Source organism: Myxine glutinosa, chromosome 13 (assembly GCF_964187855.1).
Source record: "Myxine glutinosa chromosome 13, kmMyxGlut1.1, whole genome shotgun sequence".
In the NCBI taxonomy this organism is placed as follows: domain Eukaryota; kingdom Metazoa; phylum Chordata; class Myxini; order Myxiniformes; family Myxinidae; genus Myxine; species Myxine glutinosa.
Window position 1 is genome coordinate 18,686,966 of NC_136273.1, and position 23,109 is coordinate 18,710,074.

General features: G+C 46.1%; 2 protein-coding genes across 3 annotated transcripts in view; one reads left to right on the forward strand and one right to left on the reverse strand.

The window, feature by feature from the left end:
• CENATAC (centrosomal AT-AC splicing factor) overlaps positions 1-23,109 on the forward strand; it is a 480,847-nt gene that overhangs the window by 144,622 nt on the left and 313,116 nt on the right. The gene's annotated exons all lie outside the window — the stretch shown is intronic.
• Positions 1-23,109, reverse strand: part of LOC137438652 (uncharacterized) — a 138,197-nt gene that overhangs the window by 11,091 nt on the left and 103,997 nt on the right. For both annotated transcript variants that reach the window (XM_068133878.2, XM_068133877.2), the window contains 2 exons: positions 10,894-10,927; positions 566-675 (listed from right to left, as the gene is read on the reverse strand). In XM_068133878.2, the coding sequence (XP_067989979.2) occupies positions 566-675; positions 10,894-10,927 (144 nt within the window). The remainder of the gene's footprint in view (positions 1-565; positions 676-10,893; positions 10,928-23,109) is intronic.

The window sequence follows — 23,109 nt, forward strand, 5'->3', positions numbered from 1 at the left end:
GGTTTTCTTTCTTTTCTGCATGCTCATTGCGGTACACACAGTGACACAAAACAGCAGAATGACTCCTTTTCTCTATTCAAACTGGATGAATGAGTGATTTCTATATTGCAGGCACCTGCAACTCACCACAGGTGAATTCAATTCCAAAGTAAAGGAGACTCACCTGTTTGAAATCAAATTATTTCTAACAACTTCTAAAAGGTGCCAGTAATATTGTCCGGGCCATTTTAGGATTTCTGTGTGGAATAAGATTGTGTTTTTTTCAGCTTTTTTCAGCTGCTGTTTTGTTTTGTTCCAATGCAAACCAAAGAAATACATATGTGGACACCAAAACATTTTTTTATTTCAACATTTTTCTGGAAGAAAATGTGCATTATTTGAAAAAGGTGCAAGGGTGCCAATATTTTTGGCCATGGCTGTACCATGCAGTTACATCTCAGAAGTCCATGTAACCTCTCTGTTCCATAAATAAATTAAATATGTACATATAACTACTCTGTTTCCTTGCCATGTCATCAGCTGCTCATAATTGAGCATATAATTGTGATTACCAAATTTCACTGACCCTTATTTGTGGGTGCTGATGTAGAACGAGTAGTGCGTTTGCGAGGGAGTATCTCTGGCTGGGCTGTGGTTGTGCTGTCTCCTTTATCATCCTCAACCTTTTTAGTGCACCTGCAAACAAAGTTAGCAGAGGCTGAGAACAATAATAACGTCACATTATCTACAGATATATATACATATACAAATATAAATACCGTATATACATATACATATATACATATATGCATACATATATATATACAGACTTGGCATTTAATATGGAATATTTTTTTTGTGGGGGTGAACTTACTTTTCAAGATGACTTAGAACCAAAAGTTCATTGGAATTATGTTGAAATTATTCTAGATTTTGTTAATGTGACCTTTAAGAGAAACAAAAACCACATTTGACATTTCGATGCAAATAAATTGATCCTTGAAAGTGATGTAAACTGATATCGAACTCAATTCACGGACAGTACCGTGTTAAACTTCTGTACGTTTTCCAGAAATATCTCTTTATTTTGCACATTAGCCAAAAAAAATTTCAACAAAAACAAAAGCTAAATTATGACTGGGATTACTGACAGTAAAATTACAGTTCAGTACTTCGTGTAACCCCCACGAGCATTCAGGAGAGCACGTACAAGTCGAGGCATGCTGTTCACGAGATTTGCCAAGGTTTGGACAGGAATCGCTTGCCATGCAGTGACAATAGCCTGCTGCAATTCACGCACAGAGGTAGGCTGCTGGTCCAAGTTGTCGATTTGACGCGTTAAATCTGCCCACAAGTTCTCTTTCGGATTCATATCCGGGGACATGGCAGGCCACTCCATATGCTCTACACCACGGTCAGCAAGAAAGTGTTTGATCATGCGTGCATTGTCATTGTCATGCACGATGAGGCCGTGCATTGTCATCTTGGAAGACAAAGTTTCCTCGAAAGGCTGCACGAGCAAATGGAAGCAATGTTTCTTCCAGAATGACCCTGTACTTGAACTGGTTCAGGTTTCCATTCAGAACAACCAGGTCAGTTTTGCCCCCTGCATGAAAAGCAGCCCAAACAGTCACCCTACCACCTCCAGCTTGGACTTTTGGCACTATACAATCTTCGTTGTGGGCTTCATGCACTTATCTGTGCACTCGGACGTGGCCATCTTGACGATAGACCAGAAATCTAGACTCGTCACTGAAGGTCACATGATTCCAGTGTCCTGGCTGCCATTGACGGTGCTCTTTGGCCCACTGCAATCGGCGCTGGCTGTGTTGTCTGGTCAGGCGTGGCTTTCTCAGGGGACGCCTGGCGCGATAGCCTGCTTGAGCCAGTCGTTGGTTGACTAGCCTTCTGGATACAGGCACATTTGTCAGTTGCTGCCACTCAGCCCTAAGCCGAATAGCTGACTTGGTTCGGCCATTGCAGACTAACCGGTGCAGCTGGCGATCATCTCTCCTTGTGGTTCTGCGTGGACGTCCTGGCCTCGGTATTGGAGTAGGGACACCCCTCTGAGCATTTCGTTTCAGGATCTTTGACACCTGACCTTGAGTGATGCCATACTGCCGAGCAATAGCACGCTGTTTCATGCCAGAATTTTGTAAAGCCACCACTCCATGACAAACAGCATTGTCAAGTTGACAGACCATCTCCAGAGGAAGCGGCAATAACTTTTGTAGACGTGCAGCAGTTGTTTTCCACTAATACAGAACGCAACCACCCTTATATACCCGATTGTGAAGCCAATCGTCAAATGTACCGGTCCGTACATTTTGTCACGCCACCTGTGATATAATCCTGTTATTGACTTCTTGCTGCGAAAGACAATCAGTGACATGGTTCTTTCAACAAAGACATCACCGAAGGGTAAAATAAACTCACCGGATTGATATACTGAGTTCAGAATGTAAACCCGTCAAGAAAAAAAAATAATTCCATATTAAATGCCAAGTCTGTATATTGTAACAGATTTGAGAATCCTGTGTTTGTAAATATAACCCCATTGTAAAGAATGTAATGATTCCTGCAAATACCTCCATTCATGTAAAGGTCAAAGATCATCCCTTTAGCTAGTCCATCACATACATGTAGAAAATCATAGGACCTTCTAAATAGTTATCTCTTTATTCTATGTCAGTATTAGGCTCTGGTTTTTCCACTAGTTCATTGCGTTGCACCGAATCAAATAAGATAGATTTCCCCTTTCAATTGCCCAAAACCTCCATTGCCAACTGCATTGCCAACTGCATTCGCCCTCCATTAAGCACGTGGTCAGCTCGGGGAAGAAGGGCGTGGCCCGCCCATCGTCATCAGGAGGTGGAGCCAGGAAGCCCTTGCGCCCAACCAGGACTCGGTGGGCACGGCTTGGTAATGTGTGGCTATGGCCTGGTAAGGTGTGGCTATGGCTTGGTAGGGCGTGGCTATATAACCCGTCGAGGGAAGCCCCCACCCAGCAGATGATCGAGGGAGCCAGAGGCGTGTCGAAGCAAAAACCAGCCCTGCCGCGTGCAACGAGATACGTGTGCCTGCCGCGTGGAACGAGATACGTGTGCCTGCCGCCGCCCTGCTCGCTTCCAGCCGGGAGCGGACCTGCTTGCTGTGCCGCCCTGCCAAACCTTCCAGCCCTGTGGTCCCACCTTCTTCTCCCTCCAGCCAATCCAATCTGCAATTCCCCATTTGTGTGAGTCTGTTCGTTTGTCCTGTGGGTTTAAGTAAGACTGTATAAGTAAGAATTGCTCTGTGTCCTTCTGCTCCTTCCATTTCCCTGTAAATTACATTTCTTTTCTTCCTTTTCTTCTCTTTGGGTTTTTGTGTAAATAATAATAATAAATCCCTGTTATTTTTTACCCGTTTGGTTTCCTTCTCGTCCGATCGCTTCCGTCCCTTCTTTGAATTGAGTACCGGTGGCGCGATTTCGGCCAACGCTTCGCAATCGGGTTTCGTCCCTTGATAAACGGCTCGCGCCGCAGTTCGCTTCGCTCGGCGCAATTAGTCAATTACGCTGTGGCACGAGCGGGAGCATTTCCTCGCTGACGGCCGGTGGTAATACTTAGGTATTAAGACTAATTGGGCTTACGACCCTACGTACCATCGGCCATCAGTGACGTCATACTTCCAGGACTGGGGGAATCGGCCAGTGTGAAAGGCAAGGGGATTGACCGCCCCTTGGTAAGGGGAGCGCCGACGCCAGATCCGTAACAATTGGTAGTCAGGAGTTGGGATCTGGAACCTGGGACTAAATTTATTTAGCCCAAATTTTGGACACCAATTGTGCTATTGGCCGTAACAATTGGTGTCAGGAATGGGATTCGGACCCGAAGTGCGCTTATCGCACTCGAAATTACGAGCGGCCGAAATTGTAATAACATCTAAATTTAAGTCGTGCCATGGATAATCAAGGCGACCGGATGCCGGTAGGGGAGTTAGAAGAGGAGTTAGAAGCAGCCCAGGACCACAAAGAGGTGGGAGTAATGCGGGAGGAGAGCAAAGAAGGTGCGGCAGCTGGTAAAGACAATGATGGCGCCTCGCACATGGCAGCGAGGGCCGCGCCCGCTGCGCAAATGGCTGTGATAGATTTGGACGCCCTCATGACGCGATTATTAGCGAGGATGGGAGTGTCAAGACAGGAACTGAACGAAGAGATGGATCGAATGGCCAGATTGAAAAAGGTGGGGGAGAACATTGACCGCAGATTGGGCGAGCAGGTCCCAGGGGTACGCGACGATGTAAAGCGTGGGTTGAGCGAGGCGGAGCAAGACGCGGTTAAAATGACGGGTATAGAGATCGCGACCCGGGGTTTGGGGAAGCCGGCGATCGCTAAGGTAGAAGAAGGAAATTTTAATAAAACCAGCGGTCGCCGAGGTGAATAAAGAAAAAGCAGTAGTGGGAATTGAAATTGGAGAGACCGGGGACGTAGAAGAGCACTCGCGGGGTGAAGGAATGGAAATTGCCCAAAGTCTGTGCTCACATCACGATGCTGTGCTTAATAACCCCAATAAAGATTTGCAGGTGGTGTTGGAGCGAGGAGGAAGAAGAATCCCCCAGGTGAGTCGGCCTGTATATTGTGCGGGGAGATTTTGCAGGAGGATGTTTGGCGCAGAAAGAATTTTCGCGCGCTTGGGATCGAGAAAGCACCCGGGTGTTGGGGGAGGCTCCCCTGTGAGTGGTGTGAGTGGAAATGGCGCGCTTGTGAGGAAAAAGTGTGCGTCGGAAAGTGAGTGTGTGACAGAGTATGGGAGTGATACCGGGTGCGGAAGCGAATGCACGTCGGAGGGAATGTGCGAAACCGAGTGTACGGAGTGTGACACGGTGAGTGAGTTGGTGGTGGAGCGGGTGCGAGAATGCACGCTTGGAATGGTTGAGAGTGTGCGAGAATGCACACCTGAGTTGGTTGTGGCGCGTGTGCGGGAGAGCGCACCGAAGCGCGTGATCGGGTGTGCAAAAGAGTGCACACCCATGGTTGTCACAGAGGATGTGACCGAGGAGTGGGCGCGAGGAGGTGTGTTAAGGAAGTGTGCGAACGACGAGTGTGCACAAGAAGGGGCGCGAGAGGTGTGGTGTGTTACAAGGAGTGCGGTGGTGGAATGGACGGAGTGTGTGGAATGCATGAGAGGCGCTGAGCCGCCGGGTTTCGTGAGTGTAAAAAGGAACGCGTGGTGTGAGCATGTCCGGGAGGCATCGACGTGGACCAGGGCAGCGTTTAGGGCGACGGATAGCCGACGCGAGCACTCGGTGCGTGGTGCGCTTTGTTGGATGCGAGGCTCGGAGCGGATCGGTGCTGCGTCGCTCCTCTTCGGAGCGTCACGCACAATCCGGGCCTGGCCCCACCCCGCACGGTCGAGTCCGGGCCTTGCCGGGCAAGGCGACCGGTCCGGTTCGAGGGCAGGTAGGAGGGACCGGAGCGGTGCCCCCCTTGTGATTGCGGCGTTTCGGCCGGGAGAGATTGAGCCATCAGGCCGGAGACCGAAAGGCTCCGCGCTGAGATGGTGCGTGGAATCTCGGCCCGACCAAACCGCCTCCCTTGAACCGAATGCCGGACGGACTCAACCTGCAGGTGACCAAACAACCCGAATTAATTGCTCGGCTTTGCGAAGCCGAGTTTTAATGATGTAACGACGCACCGAGGCTCAAGTTAATGGACATTTGGTAGGAGTAGGAAATTGGTGATTGGCAAAATTTGATGATTGGTAAATTTGATTGGCAGATGATTGGCAAAGTGATGGGCAGAATTGGAATTTGATGGCAAAATTGATAGTAGAAGATGCCCGAGGTGGAGGGATGGCAAATCCACCATCCCTCACATCCCGGGCACATGAGCACTGGTTATGGGGTTTGGCAGTGTAAGCTCGCAAGGGAGGGTTTGGATAATGTATAGGGATCTAGAAAAATGACCATATGTAACGGTAGAGGTAAGTAGCGACATTGTACAGGTAGTCGGGGACGTAGAATAGATTAGATGGATTATAACGACGAGGGAGCGCGATAATATAAGGGACGACTGGGAAGCGCAAGTTTCAGAAGGGAGTAGTCAGCTTAGATGATGCAGTGTGTTTGTGGTTTATTGAATGAGGAATTGGTATGGAAGTTTTTGCGGGTGAGCATGTTGAGCAAATGAGGAATTGAGGGGCAATGCTCGGGAGAGATGTGTGTATGAGCGTGGGAGAATTTGGGTGCCTGAGGCAATGGTTTGGAGAGTTGGAAGTGTATTGTGAAAAGTGTGAGGTGATTGTGAGTTGTATTGAGCGTGGAAGTGTATGGAGCAGTGTATGAGGAATAATTGTGATTGTGCATTGTATTGAGTAAATGAAGAAGCCTGGGAGGAAGGAGGGTGCAGGTGGCACCAGGTGTGATTGCACAGGTGTGCAAGTGAACAGGTGTATGGAGAATGGTTGTGTGGAATAGCTGGTATGGAATACATGGAGTATGGAATGGATGGTGTGGAGTGAGTATGGTGGAAACTGTGGAGTGGAGTGGTTGGTGCGAAGGGAGTGTATGGGGAGGATGGACCCCTATCACGAATACCCGGGGAGGGTAGTTTAAGAGTTAGGTAGAGGGTATAGGTACATTGTGGTTGGATATTGGCATCTGTGGTGCGTGTGGAAGAATGGTGTTTGGATGGGTGCATTAGTGACGTGGAAATGGCTGGGCGTGTGGCCTGTTAGTGTGTGTAGTTGAATGGGCACTCCGCCACTGTGAGGATGTCGGCCAGGTGAGGCCGCAGGTGGGCTCTGGGAGCCGTTAGAGTTGTGGATGGGGCCCGTGGATCCGGAGGACGGACCCGGGTAGCCCTGTGCCAGAGAGGGCACCGAGGGGGTAAGTGCCAGGGAGGGCCTTCCCCAGTTAGATAGGTAGGGTGAGGAGCTAGGCAAGCTCGGGAGATAACTTCAGTGGCGGAGGCGCACAGGTAAGTAGACCTGTTAGGGGAGCCACACGACCCAGTCCTGAAATTGTGCAAAGGCACAGGGAGTTGAATCGGGGGAGTGAGACCCCAAATGGATGAGCACTACAGTTTGGTCAATGGGAATTGGTTTTTAGAACCCATAGTGTAAGACGGCCAATGGTTTTGCAGGGAAAGACCCCGGGTAGTGTAAAGTGTGTTAATGTCATTTAGGAAGTAGTTAGGATTGAAATCTCCTCGCACCATCTGCATCCACTCACCTGAGGTGACGACAGAACTCCACACCGTGCCATCTGTTGTTGTTTTATTTTCTGTGCAAATGTTTTGGATTGTGAGACGCATCATGACGTGGGTGTGACATTGTGCTTAATGTTCCATCTCTTCCTCCTTAAGAGGGATTGATGAGGAATTTGGGTGATGGCAAATTTGGTTAGAGGGATTGTGACGAATTTTGTATTAGGAGATATGGGGAAGACGTGACGCTAGAGACGAATTGTAAATTGTTGTAAATATGGGTAAGGGCAAGGGTGGAGTAGGTGACAGGGGGGTGATGTACGGTAGGGACGAGCTTTCTCACTTCGCTCTCCGTGCGCACCTCGTTCTGCATTGCCTTGATTGATGTGTATCCTTGCGCCCTTGCCTCGCTAATTCTGCTTTGTCTTCCTTCCCCGACCCATGGATCGTGCTCTCTGGGCACTGAGGGGGAGCGTGCGGGAGGCCGCGTCTGTGTGCCCGAATCCACACAACCAGCTGCTTGCATCGATGCACCACTTTATGGACCGCCATTTTGCGGCCAAGCACCACAATATGGACCACGGTACTGTGGCCGAGCACCACTCATGGACCCCAAGTTTTGGGGCCTGGCCCCTCTGCTGGGACCGGCCATTGCGGCCAAAAGCCTTGCTTGCGGACCTCGGTGAGGTGGCACCAAGCCCACAGGTGAACCACCCATAGTCGGCCCCTGTTGGCTATAAATAAAAAATGGACGCGTTGTGTGCCTTTTTATTATTGCAAATAGGCAGCAAGCCACCAAGAAAGACAACATCAAGAACATCGGCCAGCAGAGGGAGCAGAGAAGAACAAGATCATCAGTGTGTTGTTTTTATTGTGATGAAATGTGTGCAATGAGCACTGGATGGTGCTTTGGTGTTTTTGTGGTGCTGATTGGTGCTTTATGGTGCTTTGGTGTTTATTGGTGCTGGTGCGTCGATGCAGTGCATGCTGTCTCATCCCTCCCACAGGATTTTCTTTTTGTCTCCTGAAAGAGAAAATGACGGGTTCTGGGTTGCGTTTTGTAAATAATGAAATAGTGTAACTTGTAAATAATGCTCCCCACCGTTCATGTTTAGTTTCAAAATAAATTCCGCAATTCGGTTAACTGTGGGCGTGAATCTGTCAGGCAGGGTGCAACGCAAATAGCGGGACATATTTGTTTGTGTTTTAAAACTGTCGCACTCAGGGTCAGATTAATTGTAGAGGGAAATTACACCTGCGTGTCACATTAAGTGAAAGTTTTATAGGCCCGGGATGTGCCTGGAGGAGGAAGGGGGCAGTGTAACGGATTAGAGAATCCTGTCTTTGTAAATATACCCCCATTGTAAATAATGTAATGATTCCTGTAAATATCTCCATTCATGTAAAGGTCCAAGGTCGTCCCTTTAGCTAGTCCATCGCATACATGCAGAAAATCATAGGACCTTCTAAATAGTTATCTCTTTATTCTATGTCAGTATAAGGCTCTGCTTTTTCCACTAGTTCATTGCGTTGCACCGAATCAAATAAGATAGATTTCCCCTTTAAATTGCCCAAAACCTCCATTGCCAACTGCATTGCCAACTGCATTCGCCCTCCATTAAGCACGTGGCCAGCTCGGGGAATAAGGGCGTGGCCCGTCCATCGTCATCAGGAGGTGGAGCCAGGAAGCCCTTGCGCCCAACCAGGACTCGGTGGGCACGGCTTGGTAAGGTGTGGCTATGGCTTGGTAAGGTGTGGTTATGGCTTGGTAGGGCGTGGCTATATAACCCGTCGAGGGAAGCCCCCACCCAGCAGATGATCGAGGGAGCCAGAGGCGTGTCGAAGCAAAAACCAGCCCTGCCGCTTGCAACGAGATACGTGTGCCTGCCGCGTGGAACGAGATACGTGTGCCTGCCGCCGCCTTGCTCGCTTCCAGCCCGGAGCGGACCTGCTTGCTGTGCCGCCCTGCCAAACCTTCCAGCCCTGTGGTCCCAACTTCTTCTCCCTCCAGCCAATCCAATCTGCAATTCCCCATTCATGTGAGTCTGTTCGTTTGTCCTGTGGGTTTAAGTAAGACTGCATAAGTAAGAATTGCTCTGTGTCCTTCTGCTCCTTCCATTTCCCTGTAAATTACATTTCTTTTCTTCCTTTTCTTCTCTTTGGGTTTTTGTGTAAATAATAATAATAAATCCCTGTTATTTTTTTACATACATACATACATACATACACATACATTATAAAACAGGAGTGAACTGTCCGTCCATCCCTGAACTACTTCTTCAGTTTTGCGGCTAGCTTCGCCAAACCTTCTGTGGAACGTTTCGGGGTCCCAGTGGATGTCCTAAGGTTGGTGGGAGATTTCATAAATTCCTCAATACAATTGTAATTTTGAGTTTCGATCCACATGAAGCCGATCCCGATCTGGAAGTAAACACACGTTCACGGAGATTTGCTGGTTTGTTAATATCTCAATAAAATTGTGATTCCCAGGTCGAAAATGCCGTGATAAACCAATAGGACAAATCCCATTAAAATCCATAGGTAATTGGACCAGTAGGATCTTATGGTTTCAACAAGGAAAGTAAAATACTGGACCAGCACAGTATACAAATAAGAAGCAGTAAGTCAATGGCAGACCAGGAGGAGACCAATATAAATAAATGGACAGGTTTTAAATTGAAATTAATCAATTGACATTTGTGTGGAAATTACATGCCCAGACTGGGAATTGAACCCAGGTCCACTGGTGAACTATACCAGTGATCTGCCATTCCTGGATGGCAAATAACTTACATTCACATATACAACAAATACTCTACAGGAAATCCCTGTTGTAAAGAACATGGCTATAACTCAATTCAATGTGGAACTGTGTGTTTTGCATTTGTTTATAACAAAATATAATGGGGTTTCAGACCAGTAACTCTAATGGTTTATACAGGACTAGTTAACCTTAAAGGTTCCTATTGGTATCTATGGGTTTCAGACCAGTTGCATCCAATGGTTTCTATCGGTTTCAACTGAATCTGGCTAGGTTTCTACTGAAAACTCTACTGGTTCCTGTAGAAACCATGATTTCCAATAGAGACCCATATAAATGTCCGACTGGTCTCCATTGGTTTCTGTGGGATATTCGACCTGGGTTTTGAGTTTCCACCCAAACGACGCCACTTTAATCCATCAAAAGGTGGGTAAGACGTTTCGTAAGTTCCTCAATAAAATTATGATTTTGATTTTCAATTCATGCGAAGTATTTCATATCCACCTTTTCTCGCCAGCAGATTCGTCTGTATTGGTTCCATGTCAGAACGGATTTAAATATCAGTTTACCTTATGAGTGTTTTTAACATTGTATTTTGTTGTATTAATACTGTAGTATTAACTTGTGATTAGAATTATGCTGTTTGGAAAGAAAATATAGAGATTGAGTTTAAAGGAAATGATGCGAGGGTTTCCATCCGTGACATTCGGGGATTCATCATTGATGACGCTCGTACCATGTGACCTATGACGTCACAGTTATCACAAGAAAATCTACATGAGAAGGTGCATACTGTGGTGAAATTTTGTGTCAATCGGACCAACAGTTGCAGAGAAAATGAATTTTGAAGGGGAAAAAACACAAAAAATCACAGCAGAATAATAATAATAATAATAGGAAACATTAGAAAATCAATAGGCATCCATCCTGGAAGGATTAGATCCCTAATAATGATTCGTATACTTACTCAGAAGCTTCTGTTCCCTGTTTATTGCTGGATCCTGCAAGAAAAAAGTGATAATTATTGATTGAAAAAAACAGCAAAAACAATTTCAAACAAGTGCAGATACATTCAAAGTACACCGCTCCCATGCAAAAATAAATAAATAACATCCTCCAACGCGGCATCGCAGACACCCATTGGGGTGTCTGGCGCCCAGCGATACCGCCATGAAGCACATAGAGACAGTTTTGGGAGGGAAAGGTGTACAATAATTGATTGGTTAATTGCAGAATTAACCGCAATAAATAGTAATCGTAAAATAATTTCTCAATCAATTTGCGAATAGCATACCTCGACCACCACCACCCCGGTGTGTACCCCGGTTTAGAATAGGTATACCGTATCCCTGCGTGTCGTAAGAGGCGACTAAAAGGGTTGGCGTCAGGAAGGGCACAGGCCATAAAAACATTGCCTCAAAAAGGGAACCATGACAATTCCAACTACATATGGGCAGGGTACAGCCCGAAGTACCCCATGGGGGAACCCGCTCTCTCTCATCAAAACTCAATGTGGGGAACCCGATCGAAGCAAGGGTGGAAATCACTCCATTTATGACCACAAAACGTCTGATGTCCGACGTGAGATCGGTTTCTGAGGTTTGGGACATGGAATGTAGGGACAATGACAGGGAGATCAGGAGAAGTGGTGGAAGTATTGGTCAGAAGAAGAGTGGACATATGTTGTGTGCAGGAGACGAGATGGAAGGGAAGTGGTGTGAGAATGGTGAAGGGTAGGCAGGGACAGAAATAGAAGTTTGTGTGGCATGGGTGCCCAGAAGGCATGCATGGTGTTGGTGTCCTGTTTTCTGAGGAGTTTGTAGACAGTGTGGTGAGTGTGACGAGAGGGAGTGAAAGGTTGATGGTGAAACTGATGATTGGAAAGCTCTTGGTGAACGTCATCTCAGGATATGCTCCGCAGGTCGGTCGTAGTGATGAAGAGAAGGACAAGGTCTGGTGTGCAATAGAGAAGCTGATGGAAAACGTGAAAGATGAGGAAGTTATTGTGGTAGGTGGAGACCTAAATGGAAATGTGGGAAGGAGTATGGTCGGTTTTGAGGGAGTTCATGGGGGTTACGGATATGGTGTGAGGAATGGAGAAGGTGAAAGGATTTTGGAGTTTGCTGATGGAGCTGATTTGTTGATTTGTAATACTCAGTTTCAGAAAGAGGATAATAAGCTTGTCACGTACACATCAGATGGGTCGACGACAACCGTTGGGTCGACGACAATCGTTGACTACCTGATGGTGCGTAGGCGAGATAGGGGGCACCTCCGGGACACAAAGGTGATCCCGGGGCAGGAGGCTGTTTCACAGCACCACTTGGTTGTCTGCGACATAAGGGTGAAAGATGCGAGGAGAACTCGGCGGGGTGAAGGACCAACCGAGAATGAAGGAGTGGAGGTTGAAAGAGGTGACAGTGAGGGAGGCATTAAAAGAGAGGCTGAGTATGGTCGAGGATGATGTGGTTAAGCTTGAACATGGTTGGATGTCAATGAAAGATAGTCTGTTGGGAGCCGTTGGTGAGGTATGTGGATGGACAAAAGGACCACCGAGGCACTCGGAAACATGGTGGTGGGTTGATGAAGTTGGAAAGAGGATTGACGAGAAGAGGAAGGAGTGGCAGAAGGCAAAGGGTACGGAGGCAGAAAAGGCAGAGCAGGAAAGTTATGAGGCAGCCAAGAAGGCTGCAAAGAAAGAGGTAGCAAAGGCGCAGGAGGCATGTAGGAAAATGTTTGGAGAACGCTTGGATTCGGAAGAGGGTCAGAGAGCGGTATTCAGGATTGCAAAGCAGATAGCGAAAGAGAGGTGTGATGTGATGGGGTGAGTTGTTTGAAGGTTGAAGTGGGACAAATTGTTGTGGACCCAGATGGAATTAAAGGAAGATGGAAGAGATATATGGAAATGCTGTTGAATGCAGAGAATGAATGGGATGGCAACATAGAGAGTAACCCAGTTTTAGGACCGGCAGAGAAGATAACTGAGAAGGAAATTGAGGAAGCGATAAAAGCAATGAAGAGTAGAAAAATGGGAGGGCCGATTGGAGTTGTGGGAGAAATGTTGAAGGCAGCAGGAAGTTGGGGTGTGAAGAGAATGACAGAGATCTGTAATCTGGTGGTGAAAGAAGGCCGCATTCCAGTGGATTGGGAACTGCGTACTCTCGTCCTTCTATTCAAGGGGAAAGGTGACCCTCTGGACTGTGGCTCGTATCGAGCGATAAAGTTATTGGAGCATGGAATGAAGGTATTGGAAAGGGTGTTGGAGAGGAGGATAAGGAGGAAAGTGAAGATCGACGAAATGTAGTTTGGATTTATGCCAGGAAGAGGAACGACAGACACGCTTTTTATTGTAAGGCAGTTGCAGGAGAAGTACATGGAGAAGAGGAAGAGGTTGTTACTTGGGTTTGTTGATCTGGAGAAAGCATTCGATAGGGTTCCACGCGAAGTAGTGACATGGGCATTGAGGAAGTTAGGAGTGGAGGAATGGTTGATCAGAGTAGTGATGGCAATGTACGAAAGAGCGCGCACAGCTGTAAGGACGAAGGACGGGAACAGTGGTGAGTTTGAGGTAAAGGTGAGAGTGCATCAGGGGTCGGTACTAAGTCCACTACTATTTGTAGCTGTGATGGAGGTGCTGGCTCGGAACGGAAAGGAGGGTTTGCCGTGGTAGTTGTTGTATGCAGATGATCTGGTGTTGATTGCAGAAAGTATGGATGGACTGAAGGGAAGATGAATAAAAGGAAGGAGTGTATGGAGACAAAATGTCTGAAGGTGAATATCGGAAAGACAAAGGTGAGGGCAAGTGGTAAAGCATGTGGTGAGGTGGAAGGAACTGGGAAGTGGCCGTGTGCTGGGTGCAGGAAGGGTGTCGGAGTGAACTCCATTCAATGTACAATGTGCACTGAGTGAGTTCATCAAAAATGTACTGGTTTGAGAGGGTCATTAACCAGTGTGGCAGCTACATTCAAGTATAAGGTGTGCACAGAGGGAGCTGCAGATGGAGGAAATGTTGAGTTGGATCTTGGAGACGGCATGAAGCTGGAAGGTGTGAAAACATTTTGCTACCTAGGAGACATGCTGAATGGAGAAGGTGGATCAGACTCGGCAACAGTTGCTGGAGTGAGATGTGCATGGAAGAAGTTTCGGGAACTGAGTGACGTGCTGATGAGGAGGGGAGTGTTGTTGAAGCTGAAGGGAAAGGTGTATGCTGCATGTGTGAGAAGTGTTATGATTTATGGGAGTGAGACATGGGTAATGAACGTAGAGCAGCAACGAAGGCTGGAAAGGGTGGAAATGCGAATGGTTCGGTGGATGTGTGGAGTATCGTTGAGAGAGAGGAAGACAAATGATGAATTACGAAAGATGATGGGAATAGAGCCTGTGATGGATGCTGTGAAGAGAAACAGGTTGAGATGGTTTGGTCACGTGTTGAGGAAGGATGAAAGTGACTGGTTGAGAAGAGTGATGGAAATGAATGTAGAAGGAAGTAGAGGATGGGGAAGACCGAGAAAGACTTGGCTAAAGATGGTGGAAGAAGAAATGTGGGCAAGGGGGTTAACAAGGGGAGATGCAGAAAATATGGCAAAATGGAGAAGATTGTCATGGGGACCGCAAGGCTAACCCCCGCTCTGGCAGGGAAAATGGCCTTAAAATGCCTGTTGTTGTGTTGTTTTATACCTCGACCACCTGTGTATCATCCGAAGCTGTGACTTTTTGAAAATTAATTAAATAAGTCATTAATTGGAAAAAATAATGAATTGATTAATTGACGAATAAAAAAATAATTAATCGATTAATAAAAAAATCAAAGATATCTTTTATAGCCACATCACCTGGTCATTGTCATGTGCAAATATCAGCTTCCTAGCTGAAAAGCTGCCTGAGATATTTCCCAGATGAGAAAGGAAATAAATAAGTACTTAATTTATCGATAATAATTAAATAACTAATCAATTAATTGATTAATCTAAAAAGCAAAAATATTATTTTTGACAAAGCACGTGCTCACTATTGTGCCGAAATTTCAGCTTCCAAGCTCAAAGGATGGCCGAGATATCACCCGGACAAACAAACAAGAAAGCAAGAAAACAACCAGACGGAAAAAACTGAGTACTCCCTTTCAGCGTGTCATTGCCGAGCCCCCTTCGGTGTCCTGCAATGACGTTATGCAGCACCTGGAGATGGCATAGGAAAGGTGCGGTGTACAACAAACAACCAGAGTGAAAACTGAGTACTCCCTTTCAGCGTGCGTCAGACTCATTGCCAGGCCCCCTTCGGTGCCCGGCGATGACGTCATGCAGCGCCTGGAGATGGAATAGGAAAGGAGCGGTGGACAATAGTTTACTAGATTTCTTTGGCATTTATGTATAGTTTTGATTGATAAATTTGCTTTTTGAATTAACATCAACATGGAAGATGATTGTACAAATTGCATGTAGATGTCTGCACATGACCTCATTCTTTTGAAAAAGAAGGGGATACTTGAACTTTTGCGTCAATTGTAAATGTTTTTTCACATCTATCCACTTGCTGATTTGCAACAATTAAGTTGAATTGGATTTTCAACTAAATATGTAAAGTGCATGATCATGGCCAGGATCTTGTCTGGAAGAGTGCCCCCACTCTGCTTTCTCACTCCCCCCATGATCGGTCCAGTGGAGAGCCCTGAGAATGGATCAGGGGTTCCTGGCTAGGCCTTAAAAGCTGAAGCATTGACACATTCGTTTTTACCTGCGTCACCGAAGATGGACAAGGTTATGTTTTCTCCATTCTAGAGGCTTAGACGCGAGTGTGCATACCTGTAGGCTATCCTGCCAGCTACAAAGTGACTATGTATGTGCATGAATGCTTTGAAACATGAACAGATACACCTTGATAATATTTCATTGCGTCCTTTCACAGACTTGCTTTCCCTTGGCTATTTGACAGAGCTGTGTTGACGCCAGTAAATGTTGTCATAAAAACCTCCTAACTCCGATTGAGTTTCTCCATGTGTTACAAACCTTAAGTCATTCGAGACAATGTCAGGAAAGCTGTTTTCTCACAAAACTTGCCCCAATATGTGACATTGGAAATGGCGTTTCTTTTTTGTATCCATAGTCGAGGCTCATGGAGGAGCTAGTTCGAGTACACTGAACAGATCAGGACGCAACAGAACAAAAGGAACAGGAGAGAGAGATAGAGATAGAGATAGAGATAGAGATAGAGAGAGAGAGAGAGAGAGAGAGAGAGAGAGAGAGAGAGAGAGAGAGAGAGAGAGAGAGAGAGAGAGAGAGAGAGAAGAGGAAACACCAACAGCAGAGTTGAAGGTCAAGATGAAGGGAGACTTGGGCAAGCAATGGGTGTGGGGAGGAATGGTGGACAGGAGAGGATGAATTGAGTAGAAAAGATGGATATAGAAGGAAACCCTCAGGAGGGAAAACTGCAAATTTGGGAGGAGGGATTGGGGTGGGTGGTTTTCTAACCGGTACGTTTTCTAACCCTAACAAGGGTACTATGAATGCTAACGTATGAATATTTAAAAGCCTACGTATGAATGCTAACGAGGCCATATATTTTAAAAGACTTGCACCAAGCCGCAGCAGCGCATGCGCTGTGTGCATTTTTGGCCAGTGACTCGGTTCTGCTCACCGGACACTCTTAACTTGCCCTTTCTAATGCCAAATCTGTAATTAAAATATTCTTAGAAAGATTATTTTCAGCATTTAGATAAAAGAGTGGAAACTAGAACGCCACTCAGTAGAGCGCATACTCCCGCCGTGGGTCAAGTTGGAATAATACGTCTTGTTTAACATCCCCTCTCCCCAAAACAATAAATGAAAAAGAAAGTAGGCCCTGTCAGAGAATTTATTTTGATATATCTCGGAATTAGAGGAGAAAAACATCATTTAAGAATAAGAATAAAAGCTTTAATGCAGTAAAACAGAAAAAAAAATTTCCCTAACAAAATCCTGGATCCGGAATAATATCCTGAGCTTCACCAAAAACTAATCAATTCTTCCTTATCCCAAGGGCAATCATCCCACCAACTTTCATCCAAATCCGTTCAGAACTTTTCCAGATATCTTGTTCACAAACACACGAACACACACACACACACGGACACGATCGAATGCATTACTCCCTGGCGGGAGTAATAAAAAAATTTAAAACCATAATTGTTCTGTTCCTGAATGCAAATTGGATTCACGGAAATATATAAACGCGAGAATTATCTGTGGATGAGAGGTGTCCAGTTCCAACACGCACGCACACACACACACACACACACACACACACACACACACACACACACACACACACACACACACACACACACACACACACACACACACACTTCTCCTTTCACCAATAGATGCAAAAATTGAGTACAATTTATTTTGTGATGCCGGAACAAAAAACAAATATTTATAACGACGCTCAAAGCCGATAAAGCTCACACTCACACCCCCCCCGTCCTCCCAAATATTATTACAAGTAAATATCATCATTTTAAACCAACCCTGTGCATATACAAGCCGCAGATATGACCCACCGTGTTCACACGATTGCCTTTCCCCAGATATGATCCGTCGCACAAGGTTCAAAGTCTGGCACTTACTGACAGCGATGGTTGAAGGTTTGAGTAAAGGGCATCAGTTTACAAACTTTTTGGCCTTGCACAAGCCACGCAGCCTCAGGAGTTTGAAGTGCGACGATCTGCAAGCTATCAGCTTTTTGGGCGAGTTCAGAAAGTACTCCAACTCATTTGTTGTGCAGATGTACACCACTTTCATGCCAGTACGTTTCCAAGTATTTTTGGCTTCGTTTACAAACTTTGTGAGACATTTTAGGTAACAATCCTTATCTCGCACACACAATATGTTTGGCTGCCTTGATGAACCCTGTTACTCAGCCTGCTCGCTGAGCATTCTGGGGCTGATGACGCCATTTCGAAAGTCCCGTATTTTATGTGGTGTTATGGGTTAGCCTATTTAGTATTCCCATCTGAACCTCTGGTTCTATCCCTTAGCTATTTGACAGAGCTGTGTTGATGCCAGTAAATTTTGTCATAAAAACCTCCTATAAAGGGAACCTATCTATTAATGCTCTTGTATTTAATGCAAAAGTACAATGATGTCTTCTAATGTCTATGTCTTGCATGTGATAAATAATGTACAAGCTCCACCATGAGTCTGAGAATGCTGAAAAAAAAAAAAACCTCTAAAATCAACCTTTGGGACAAATGCTACTGATAAATTGATAATGACTCATTTCCACTCATTTCCCTCCAATAATGGCCCTGGGCATTAATTTTTTCAACACCCTTTTGTGGGGAGGGGAGAGGGCATTTTATTTTTACAACCACTATCCAGGAGCAGCTCTTATTGGAGGGAACATCCTGTATGTGTAGTGGTTTTTAGTTCACCTGGAACGAAGTTCAGGGGAGCTTATGCATGGCACGTCGTCCGTCTGTCAGTCAGTAAACACTTGAAACGTTTTCTCCGAAACCGCTGATGGGATTGCGACCAAATTTGGCACAACTGATATTTGTTGTGTTGTGACTAAAGTTTGTTCACTTCATTTAAAAAAATCGGGGTCTAAGTGGGTCTACCAGGGGTCAAAGTGGATCCAGGTTTGAACCCCCCAAAATAGGAATTTGCTTTTTCCACTGAAACTACACACATTATTTCGATGAAACTTTACCACAACCTTCACCACCCGTAATGTACTAAGGTACTAAGGTTTGTTCACGGCATTAAAAAAAATCTGCCCCTTTAGGTGTTCATGGGGGGGGGGGGGGGGAGAGGGTGCCCCCCAAAATTGGTGTTTGCATTCTTCTCAGAAACTACACATGCAATTCCGATGAAACTTGACCACAACTTAATCACACGTGATGTACCAATGTTAGTTCAAGGCATTGGAAAAATTGGGGTCTGCCCCAATCCCAAAACTCCATCCCAAAAACTCAATCCCAAAAAAAAACAATGTCTGCTGCTCTTCTGCTCCCAAAAAAAAATAATTTTTTTTATTTGTTTATTTAAAGTCTTATGATTATGTTAGTATGATTCTACCTGTTACCCTGTCTTCTAGCAACCATTGAGATTGGTTTAAAATACTGTTACGTTTGTGAGGGGGTAGGCAATGGATTACCTAGGAGCCAGGTAGGATTGTATAGGTAGTGTGCTCTGACTGTCATGAAGAAGAAGAAACCTCCATGTACCTAAGTAGGGATCCCTTCGACCGGATGTCGTGTAAGGTCGTATATTTGTCCCCATGGCGAGGGGTGAGGTTATGTTAATTAGGTAGGGGTTAAGGGTAAATCCCCTGTATGTAAATTGCCTCTGTGATTTCTCCTTTGTTCCTTATGACACTGCACTACACACACACACACTACCTGCCAAGCAATCAGCGTGCACTAATAACACCAAATAAAAGTACCCTGAAACAGAACATTGAGCACCACCAATTATACCACCGACCGGGTCATCACAAAGGCTGGCAAGTGGCCACGCCCCGAAGAACGATTAGTCAGGACGGCCATAGAGTGATGAGATTGACTCTTGGATTGGAGCACACACATACGTCATCGGATGACATAAGAGCCCGGGGAACAAAAGAATGGTGTCCCGGCATTTTCTCTCTCTTGGTTCGGGGTTTGAAAGCGAACAGTCACGGTTTCATTCTCTTGGTGTCCTGAGTTTACTGCAGACGGTCGCGGCTCGTGTTCTTTTTCCTTTGGTCCAGGCGATTGGTGCGGGCGGATGCATTGTCTTTCCCTGGCTCGTTGGTGGTGACTGTGAGGCAGCTGAGTGTGCCTGAGAGACCGTTGGCGCTGTGTGGAGCAGACGACCAGGACGACATCGGCCAGATCGCTTCGCGCTCGGTGGCTGGAGTGAACGAACTGCACGCGAAGGCCTCTTTTCCCACGCACGGACTCGGGGACCCGTGCTGCAGCTGGCTGGTGAATGGACTGCAACCAGCCGTGTTTTACCATGCAGGGACACGGGGCCTGCGACGATCCCGGACGGTCAAGGGGACCAGAGGCTGTGTACACACATTTATTACTTTTAGTTATTTTTTCCCCTTGTGTTGTATATGAGTCCCAGAGGGAGCGCTCCATTTAGGATTTTGGTTTTACCGTGCATTCCTTTCATTGTCCTGCATTTATTTTTCATTAAACCATTACTGTTGCATTTTAATTCCTCGCCCTGTCCTGTTTATCTGTCGGTGATTCGGAAAACCACCAGTGCCGCAGGTAAGCCTCGCCACTCTCCACTACTCCTCGCGCGTATGAAGAAAGTCCGCCATAGTTGACTGAATGCCTCGAAGTTTACGCTCGATCGGCCATCCCGTCACCTTGGAGGATCTTAATCCCCCAGTGAACATGACAATACCTTTAGTCAGTGCAGTATAATGTTTATTCTACCAGGTGGACTTCCGCTTCCGGTCTTGCCGGCGAGGTTACGTTTTTTCAAAGCTGTCCACGCTCTCCACGCTATCGAAGTTAAGTAATTGTTCCCATTTGTATTTTCGTCAAAACTGTATTTATTTTATGGTGTGTGTACCTACAGTGGGTCCCAAGGAAAATTCTCGGTGTTAATCTTTCATGCCTGTATAGAAAATCATGTTAATTCGTGTCGTGTCCTTTGAGGCCTTGTAGGCCTACCGTGTCCTACAGGAGAGGATGAATTGAGTAGAAAAGATGGATAAAGAAGGAAACCCTCAGGAGGGAAAACTGCAAATTTGGGAGGAGGGATTGGGGTGGGTGGTTTTCTAACCGGTACGTTTTCTAACCCTAACAAGGGTACTATGAATGCTAACGTATGAATATTTAAAAGCCTACGTATGAATGCTAACGATTGAGGCTTTGTACCTTGAGGCTTTGTTTTTCTCTCAGCGGTCCGTCGATTGTGCTCCAATAACTTTCGTTCTCTGTTTTTCCCAGTCTTTTCACCCCATAGCCTACTTCCTTGTTTAAAATCTCAACTAAAAAAAACAAACAAAAAAAACATTTCCTTCTCTGTTCTTATTCGTTTATTCGTTGTTCTTATTCGTTCGTTCGTTCTTCGACCACGTGTTTCACCCCCATTTCCCCAGATCGTTTTCACTGTAAAACTTTAAAATGTTTAACCTTTCCCCTGAAGTACTGTATTCTGTCATATATTATAACACCTTTTTCTTCTTCTTCTTCTTCTTTAAAAGGTTGCTTTCGACTTGCCCACCAAATCTATTTATTCCAAAAAAAAATTCCATCTCTTACAGTTCCTCTTTCATACATTCCCTAAACTCACCTGCACTCCACCCCCCCCCCCCCCTCCCCTCCAGCGTCCTTAAACGTATTTTTAACTCGAAGGTCACAAGAAACTCATTTTGCAATATATGTTAGTTTCCCATTAATCGTACACTTTCTAAAATCCAATCTCACCCCTCCCCTCCAAATCTTCCCGATCACCCCTCCCCTCCAAAACTTCCCCATCACCCCACCCCTCCAAATCTTCCCCATCACCTATCCCTTTCAAATCTTCCCCCTCACTCCTTCCCTCCTTGACTCCCCCCTCACCCCTCCCCTCCAAATATCCCCCATCTCCCATCCCTTTCAAATCCCTCCCCTTGTCCCTTCCCTTCTAAACTCCCCCATAACCTCTCCCCTCATAAACTCCCTCCTCGCCCCTCCCCTTTTTTTTTTTTTTTTTTTTTTTTTTTTTTTTTTTTTTTTTTTTTTTTTTTTTTTTTTTTTTTTTTTTTTTTTTTTTTTTTTTTTTTTTTTTTTTTTTTTTTTTGTATACAATATCGAGGCTCGTGAAAGAGCGAACATTAATCACACAGAAAGACAAACCGACACATAAAACATATAACATAGGGAGCGGTAGACAAGATGGGGAGAGAGGGGGAAGGACACAAACACAACATTTGAGAACAGGGACCGAGAGACATGGAGACATCGAGAGATCTGAGAGAGGGCGAGGGCTTTGGGGGGGGCGTGGGAAGGGGGCAGTGGGAGAGGTATAAAACATATGGACACTGCCAGGACTTCCAGGAAAGAAGTTGGAATTTCAAACAAGGTGGATCTGGGGTGAATTAGCGGGGGTAGAAAAGATCAAGGTTTTGGATGGGGGAAGATAAGAGATGGTGGTGAACAGCTGTTTTAAAGACCTGGAGGGAGGAGTGGGATTGAAGGGAGTGAGGGAGTTTGTTCCAGAGGCGGGAGAAAAGAGGAATGAAAGAGTGAAGGTGAGCGGAGAGCCGAGATTTCGGCAGTTTAACCATCAGAGGGTTGCTGGCAGATCTTGTGCGACCTGTAGGAATATTTGGGGGACAGAGCACAGAGAGAGCTGGGGGTGCAAGGCCGGAGAGGAGTCGGTAGAAGACAGAAAGACCACCTACCTGCCTGCGGTGAGTGAGTGAAAGGCCCTCAGAGATAGCTTCATCGCGGGAGATTCCAATAATTCTGAAAGCTTTGGTTTCAACAGCGTGAAGCCGAGCTAGGTGTGAGGCAGGAGCACCGGCCCATAGGGGAGAACAGTATTCCATTGAGCTGCGGATGAAAGCCTTGTATGTGGTGAGGAGCTCAGGTGTGCCGAGGAAGGACTTCGCACGACGGAGGATGCCCAGTCGGCGACTGGCTTTGGAGGCCAGCTTGGAAATGTGGTTTTCCCAAGAAAGATCATGGCAGATAGTGAGACCCAAAATCTTGAGCGACAGAACTTCTTGGAGAGGATTGTTGAGAAAGTAGATGGGAGGGTTGTCCAGTCGATCTTTTCGGAGAGACATAGTAAGAGTGTGAGATTTGTCAGGATTGAAAGACATGTTCCACTTGTTTGACCAGTCTGTGATTTTGTCCAGGTCTTCAGAGAGTGAGGAGGCAGCAGACTGCCGATCTGAGGGAAGAGGAATGGAGCGGCAGAGAGTGGAGTCATCAGCAAAGAGATAGAGAGGATTTTCGAGAGAGTCAGAGAGATCATTGATGAAGACCAGAAAAAGCACGGGGCCCAGAACACTGCCTTGGGGAACTCCAGCCTGAACAGGAAGAGGAGATGAGAGAAACCCATTCAGGGCCACACGTTGACGACGACTAGAGAGGAAGTCCGCCAGCCATGCGTGGAGATTTCCATGGATACCAAAGGAGGAGAGTTTGGTGAGCAGAGCGGGGTGCCAGACCGTGTCGAAGGCACGTGATATGTCAAGGGAGACAGCTCTAATT